At 34.8% G+C, this 8,916-nt stretch overlaps 1 protein-coding gene across 1 annotated transcript in view; it reads right to left on the minus strand.

The window, feature by feature from the left end:
* The window catches only part of Smp_131020 (hypothetical protein), a gene marked incomplete at both ends in the record, with an annotated part of 40,145 nt that extends 31,694 nt beyond the window's left edge, over positions 1–8,451 (minus strand). Inside the window, one exon of the mRNA XM_018797369.1 lies at positions 8,386–8,451. Within this exon, the coding sequence (XP_018652418.1) occupies positions 8,386–8,451 (66 nt within the window). The remainder of the gene's footprint in view (positions 1–8,385) is intronic.
* Positions 8,452–8,916: the final 465 nt, after the last annotated feature.

Here is an 8,916-nt window from a genome sequence, read left to right on the forward strand (position 1 = left end):
CACGAGGCGGAATCGTGGATGCGCATTGCTGAGGAGTCCCATGATAGGACGAAACGGCCATCCAGTGCTTCCAGGTTTTCCATGGTGGTCTAGCTTTAAGTGACTCACGCTTTCATTTATGAAAATACTAAATCTCCACAAAAAAACCCTTTATGATTATTCATTGATAGTTAGAAAATAATTAGCATAAATCAATAAACACGGAACCCTTATCTAAAATTCATGTAGTCAATGTTTATTTTTAAACAACTTTTCAGAATGTGTTTACCTGATTTCAATCAAATCAAACTTATTATTATCAATATAAACAGTATAAGTTATTTCATATTACAATCCAGTTTACAATATTATTCAATCAAATATCTGTTTACATTTAAATATGAGACAAATAAAATGGTTGATACATTAGTTATATAATTATTGGATATGTATATTTTGGTTTCAAAGTGAAATGGAACAAATTTTTGGTTATATCTAGAACTTTTGATTCTTGCTTTGCCATGTACTACTAAATTACTTGAACGATTGAACCTGCAACGTCGCAAGAGAGAAGACGGAAGATTAGTAAGTAGGAATGTTATCCCCAACACAGTTTCAAATATAATACAAAAATCTCATGTATTTATAGTTTTTGGCTGAAAAGTAAATCATCATTTCGGACAGTCAGTAGGTACATAGGAGGTCCTTCTTATTCATCCAATAGAGAAGCTAAATGTTGACATTCTAGAATGTTCCTTCAGTGGTGATTGGATGGAATGTCTTCGGCTCTTTCTGGGCTTCTTGAGTTTGCCAACGAGCCATCCTTACATTTTTCAAGTGACAATATTTGATGGTGAATTTAAGTCTATTTGAATTTTAGCCCAAAAACGTTTAGTTCTCACCTAGATTGTTTTGTTTGTTTTTTTGACATAAAAGTGACAATTCATGAGAAGTGGTGTTTTCGATGTTCATAAAAGTCAATTGGTGCGCTATAATATAAGTGAAGTTTACTAATATCTAGTAATTTCTAAAAGACGAGTTTTCAGTGGAACCAATATGACCAGTATGAGATAACAAATTGTGAAAAAACTGTTTTCAAAGTTGAAAGCGTGAGTCAGTTGAAGCTAGACCACTTCGGAAAACCTGTAAGTACTGGACGGTCGTTTCGTCTTACTGTGGGACTCCTCAGCAGTGCACATCCACGACCTCGCCTCGCAAGATTCGGAATCAATACCTACCAGTCTCGCGCCAGGGCACTTAACCGATAGACCACTGAGCCGGCATCCGATTGTGTATTTGTCTAACTCCAACCAATCCACGAAGTTGAGTAACCGTTCACCAATTGTCTTCAGTGAGTTTCTATCTCACAACAAATGTAGTTTGATCTCCACTGGTCACTGCTTCTCAGTACTACTAAATCTCCACAAAAGCCCCTTCTGAAACAAACTGTTGTTTAGTATTAAATTTTTAAGTTTTGTGATTAGTAGTAAAATTCGGGTTGTACATCTTGTTCTATTTGGAATTTGGCCACTGAATGAACATGGATCTTATAGTGAACGATTACATTGAATATGAAACCAGACAATTTGTGCTTCAAAATACCAGGCAATATTTACTATGTAACTGAATTACTCTAGTCAGTAACCCATTGAAAAAAGTAATATGTTGATTATGATAACTGGTTATTCACAGTACTAATATTAGCAGCAGTTATTACCATAGTAATATTTGTTTTTTTTTCCATTCTTTATACCCAGGAGTTGAGTTCATCTGTGTCTGTTGAAATATAGCCACCTCTGGGGATTTTATCGATATTACCTATGTCTGCAAGACATTCATTTATTTGAATAGTGACTAAAAGCGGAATCAGAGAAGCACAGTCTCTCCTATTTTGTACTTATTTCAAGCAACATCGAGTCATCTACTTAGGGAGCCTATATAGCAGAAGAAACCCATCAAGTTCAGTTCAGAATACCTACAATGGAATAATAGAAATCTTTCCTTACTTATAACAATAACTGTTATTCAATTTATGTAACTGTACTGTATTTTATCAAAACTCCATTCCTTCTTATTTTTTCCGAATTTAACATATTACTGATAGAACCAATCGTAGTTTTTTTCATAAATTTATAACAAATGAGTGCATCCAGGTTTTCCTTGGTGGTCTAGCTTCAATTAACTCATGCCTTCAACTATGAAAATGAGTATAAACTGAGTATCATAATATGTTGTCATTCATCATCTATTACCATTAACGTTGGCAATATTTCAAGACCTATTTTATCAATTAAGAGTTCAGAGTATCATTACTTGTCTAGTTCACATGATGTTCAAAACTATCCTCATTATGAGCAGTCTAAAGTTTGAACAACACTTGTAGGATTGGCTGGTATGTTAAGCCCATATACTTTATTATAGCTTCAGGACAAGCCAATTTACCTACCCATCTTGAGTCATGTTTTGACCTTGTTAATTAATCACGGATTAACGCTATTTTTTGTATGAACGTAGGTGTGTGTACACTTCTTATCCTATTCATCATATATCTGTCATTTATTCTTGTCTGACTATAAATATTGATTAACGCTTGATAAAAGCGAGTTCGCTTACCCGCCATCTCCAGTGCGTGTCATTTTTGTTTCGCTCGTTGATATTTACTCATATGCTTATAACTTTCTAGCCTGCGTCATTTGTCAATTAAACTGTAGCTGCCGCTTTCCTTTGCCTTCTGATTTTATACACCATTAAGATTTATATTATAACGGTTATCGAGGTGAACGATCAACCAAGCACGATACTACAAACTAACAGGAATAGTGTAGTCTCTAAGATATAACTATTTCACATTTTTAACGTAGTAGGATCTCAGTAATATTAAATTCCATTATATTATATAATGTGATTAGTCTTTATGATGAACCATAAATCATTAAAAATGGCCATAAATAATCTTTTAAGAAAAGAGTTAAATTATCCCTAATTTGAATGATATTTCATACAACTGGTTTCCTTGACAAATTTAAGCATAGCAACAATGATTTTTTTTAAACCTTGAAAAGTTTTCACTTTATTACGTAATAAAAATTCTAAAAAAACGTTTGTTAAAAAGTTCACGTTTTTAACTACATTTGCATTCCATGCACTTTATTCTCTACTGATAATTACTTCTTTTGGACGAATTTCAAATTATGTTAATAATTCAAAATAATTTAATGGTTGGATTCATGAGTCAATTAAGCTAGACCACCTAGGAAAACCTGAAAGCATAGGACGGTCGTGTCGTCATAGTATGGAACTCCTCTGAAGTGCGCACCCACAATCTCGGGATTCGAACCCAGAACCTTCGGTCTCGCATGCGAGCGCTTAACCTCTAGACCACTGAACTGGCATCCAGGACCGAAGGTCCTAAGTTCGAATCTTGTGGGGAGGATCATGGATGCGCACTGTTGAAGAGTCCTGTACTTGGACGAAACAGCCGCTTAGGGTTTCTAGATTTTCCAAGGTGGTCTCACTTTAATCCATTAGTGAATTCAACTACCAAATTACAACAATCTTTACAAAACATCTTTCTGAGAATTAAAAATAACCAGATTTATTAATTTGAATATGGCGGAAGAGAAGAAAGCAATCAATTACAATGCGGTTTATTGTATGTTTCAGCCCTCGTGCTTGCTTCGCTAAAAATATATTCCTTTACTTTGAGTTTTGTTTTAATTGAGGTAAACTAAATCTTGAACCATGAAGTCATTTTTAATTGTTTGAAACTCCGATAAATTTTTGTTAGTGTGATGTTTGTATGAACTAATTATTCCTTTGCACTGGATGGCCAGCTTGATTTCGGATTCTAAATACAATACATTCGTTTGTACTCATCTAGTTTTGTTTGACTTAAATTGTACTGTTTCGGGAATTCCTTGTTAGTACAATAATTCGAATAGTTTCAATTATCATACAAAATTAATAAAGGTATTTATGAGGAAGATGAAAATACAAGTTAGACAATCATCATTAACTAACCAACTAGTCCTTAGTTTTTTCTACAAATTTCAATTCATTAAAAATACCAATAATAACGAAATAAAATATCTTCATTTATTTTACACATTCTCTTCAGTCCCCGACCGTTGCTGCTAACTTGACGTGGTGGTCAGGCTTACCTATCGTAATGAACCAATCGAACTATACTGGCTGAAACAATCATTCCTCAAGGTCCTACCATGACAGATAAATCAGTTGAAGAGTGGTAATACTAAAGGTAGCAAACCCAAGGTCCGAGGGTGAAGTCTTACTGCTGACTGTACAGAGCTGTGACGGCAGTAAGGTGCTTCCTTCAGACAACCAACATAGCAGCGATGCTGCCTTCCCACAAGGAGGGGTCGTGTTAGAAAAGGTTGAACCTAAAAATGCACACCTCGCCTTATCTCACGGATTTCTGTTTCCGGAGATAAGTTTTAGGCAAGTACGTGTATGGTGTATGGTACTGATGTCGACAGATATAAGTAGTATGTATCATCGATAGAAAATGAAATGCCTGGTGGCAGAACGTTAATAAGATTGAAGAAAAGAGAACGAGAACAGATAACGATTAATCTGGAAATGAAAGAACAATGAAATCTGAGACAATTGATTGACATTTTGAGAATGAAGTATTTACTGTGTAGTTGTCGGATTTTACTAAGAGATTCTGTAATACGTTTGGTTGCCCTCAATTGTGTTTTCCTTCACTGCGTACGGAGCTAACACGAAAATCACTTACAAAAAGGTTGTGTGTAGCCCGGCCTCAAGCAGTTGTCTCTTGCGCAGTGCAGTCACGCTCTCGGGTCACTAAAATCACCTCTAACCCAATTTCCTCTTCAGGTATTTCTGGGAGAACCCTTCCACGGTGTGTGCAACCGGGAAGTGATAACCGCCCTCCCAACACTAACAACACTCAAGATCACTGTATTAATAATCAATCTCTTTACAATTCAGAAACAATTGCATTCATTATTTGAAAAACCAGGCGGATATACATGATATCGTGATTTACAGAAATGTTTTATGCAGGATTCGAGATATTACTAATGTCAGTTTTCATCAGTCTTGTTTGGTTAAAATATAAATACATAATGTTTAATTAATATTTTGATACAATGGAGCATTTACGGTATAAACATAATGCTAAGCAAGGCCCGACTGTATATGTGGTTAACATTGTAGCGATAGGATGAAAACGTCTTGTTTTATAACAAGCTTCTCAAAATTTTGTTGAAATACTAAATTTACTTAATACAACGTAGTATGGCGACACTGACTTTAATATCCTCATAATCTTTTACTCAAATGATGTGATTTAATCTAAAACTTATTAACGAGGCAATTAATAGTAGCAGGTAAAAATGGTTTACTTAGTCAAGTTTAGACATGGACGAAATGTGAAGTATTCAGACTCAAATCAGAAAATCAACGTAACATTCAGAGCCTTAAGGAAGCGAACTTCACAGTATCTGAGGTGCATGGTCAAAATCGAGAATGAGAGGGGGCGAGACTATAATTTATGGAAGAAGTGATCAGATTTGAGATAACAGGTCTTGGATTTTGGAGCGATATTCACTCATCCATTTGGCTAAATACCAATTTATATCAGTTCGTGATGAAAACCCTAAATCTAGTTCCTAACCCCAAAATAAATTGTAAATCATGAGCTTAATTCCTCACACTGCTTTATAACCCTCATTTAGTCATAGTAGGTGGACATTCTCAAGGTCACTTTAGCGTCGCTCAAAGGTGGTCCATAAATTATAGTCTCACCCGAGAACGGAGTTTGTTCTCACCGTTATCTAACTATATGGATGAATTAATTTAGCGCCAAAATCTAAGACTTCCTATCCTTGATTTAATCGGTTCGTCCATAAATTAGAGTCTCACCGTGACTGATTTAACGGTTAAGGTGGATGTTTTTAAAATTTTAATTGTTAATCATTAACAATCTAGTTTTTGGCTTAATCAAGTTGTATTTTTGGGAACTATTTCATTTTCGGACACTGAATTTACTGTTAATTACTAACTGGATGAAAGGAAGACGTCTTTTTTTCCTTTTAATTGAGATGCTGAAAATGTATAATTCCTTTGAATATCAGTGATGGAAACAACGAAAAAGTATTTTACTGGTTGAAGCCACAAGAAATAAACTAAGGCAACTAGAAAGTCTATTTTACCTTGTGACAGAACTACACAATGGTTGATTTATCTCATTAAATCTATGAACGTAGTTCGGTAAACACTTAACTAGGGAACGTCATGAAAATAGGTTGATAGAAAAGTATAAAAGACTGAGTAAAAAATACATTACAGATATATAAATCAATACAAGAATACTGTGGAATATATTGATATACTGATGGATTGATTTTCCGATAGAACATAATAATTCACAAACGGAGACCATAATTAGAAAAGCAGTTAATTAATTCTTTATTTATCAGTAGGTTATTTAAGCCAGTCGGTTCATGATTAAAATTATCTTCATGTAATTCTTGTAACGATACAAGATGAATGGTTTTATGGTTAAATTAGAAGTTAATTTGACAGGTCATGTTATTCAAAGTCATTAACCATTGAATTTTGCTATATTGGGAATCAACAAAGTCGTGTATTTTTGACCTGATTCCTCTTAAAAACGATGTTGAGGGAAATATTGAAAATCTTCTGAACGAAGATCCTTCAACTCCGAGGCCAGAGTTTAAATGGTTTAATTTGTTTATTCTGATCACTGTCTTTTTAACAAAGTTGTTTTCTACGGAATGGGGTTGTTGACACCATTCTAAACATTCCTCCTTTACCCGGTCTTGGGAATGGCAGCAGCCCTCAAAGAGCTGCAGGGGGAATTATTTTATTCATATAAAGGCAATAAAATAAATCGCTTGAACTACTTTCTTACCAGCCTACACTATTAATACTGGTTAATGAATGGGAAGCAGTTTTGTCGCTCTGAACACTATTTATTATTTCCAAATGACTTATTCAAGCTTCATGGGAATTGCGAACCAATCTAGGTTAGAAAACCATTGAATACCTCGACGCACCTTACGGCCAATTCATCTTAGTAGTGAGTTATTCAGCAACGACAAACTGGGAATGAAATCCAGAACCTTCGATCTGTTAAATGAACGCTTAACAACTAGATCACAGAGCCGGAATCCAACCGTATAAAAGTCTCACCCCAATCAATCCATGCTACTGAGCGACTAGATAAAGTTTCATATACTTCCATAACTGAAATCTAGTCCTACATATACTCCATTCACTAGGATATTTATATCTTGATGACATCATCAGAATATCATTCCTTTTACGAATATCAGTTGACAATGTTTTTCTTTGATGTTTGAAAATGTCTACTACTGAGATAATTTAAATCCCCCAGTAAAAATAATTCACATAATTTCGTTTACGTTGAAAATATAGAATATTTCAGAAATGGGTATAGTTTCTCATATCTCAATTCATATTGCCATTTTAAACTAGCTATTAGATATATAATTATAAAGAAACAATTTAGGGTAAAAAAAGGTAATCTGTTCGTCTAAAATAAGATCAAATTGTGTTAAAAGATTTTTTGTATGGGGTATTGGAGATTGTTAAGTTTTTCGATTGAGATCATGAATGGATGAATGTTGAAAGCTGGAAGCAGTGAACGGCTGTTTCGTCCTAGTATGGGACTTTTAAGCAGTACACATCCAGGATTTTATTTTTTTCTTTTAAAAATAGAATAGACTATTTATTACAGTTATTTAGACTAATTTATAGGTGGATATAATCATGCTAATAATCTAATTCATGGACAATATTATTTAAGAAAGTTTAATCTATTGAGAATAAGAACTGTAAAACATTTATTTAAACACATAAATATTGGTACAAGGAAGCACCAGATAAATATGCGCCTCACAAATCTCATTTAATTTGTGCGAGGGCTATGATACTGCCCAGGTGCCCAGACTGAAGCAGGTGGTTTTCTTAGGGGGCCACACCCGGAGCCTTTGACCTAAAGGTCTAGTCCACAAGGCAGTGGAGCATCGTAAGGAGATGCAGTTCCATGGTAGCCGGTTACCAACGATTGATTCATACGTCATTTGTTCCATCAGGATACTGGAGTCCATGTGCACCATTGGTTTGGAATCAGAGTTTTCCAACTCCCATAGGTGGACTCGCCGTGTCCACCAACCCGGGTAAAGCGCCGGACATTAGCTTTTTCTCTTCTCAATTTGGTAAACAACAGCCCCGCCACGAGAAGGCAGTGAATAGGACTTCCCTGGCAGAGGCTATATGTTCGCGTGGCCATGTGAGAGCATTTGGAGAGGGAGAGCGGACTCTCCCCACTCTCGGCCGTACCAGTGCATTTTGGGGCCTGTAAAACATTACTTTACCATCATTCAAGAAAATATTCTCCCGTAACAGATAAACATCTGGTCGATAATTTATATTCATTTACATATTTCTCAATGGAAGTTTAAAATGATAGGATGCTTGTTGTATTATACAAATTATATTTTTCACTATATAACTGAAGTATAAGAATATGTAGTTATTTAATCTTTAAACGAGACACTTTTATTTACTGAACGTCATTGAATGTTTATACATAACCATGTTCAAGCAGTAACAATAAAGTGATAAAGTTAATTGATTACTGGATGAATCGAATACTTAATGAATTTCAATTACTTATCAGACTGGATGGTCTTTTAGTGTCGGCTGATATGTTAAGCCCATTTATCTTACTATAGCCTCAGGACAAGTCAGTTTACCTACCCATCTTGAGTCATGTTTTGACCTTGTCAATTATTCATTTATTAACCCTGACCATTTTTATATGAGCGTATACCTGTGTACAATTCTCATCCTATTTATCACATGTCTGTCATTTATTCTTGTCTGACTATAAATATTGAT

This window comes from Schistosoma mansoni, chromosome 4 (genome assembly GCF_000237925.1).
Source record: "Schistosoma mansoni strain Puerto Rico chromosome 4, complete genome".
NCBI classification, from domain to species: Eukaryota; Metazoa; Platyhelminthes; class Trematoda; order Strigeidida; family Schistosomatidae; genus Schistosoma; species Schistosoma mansoni.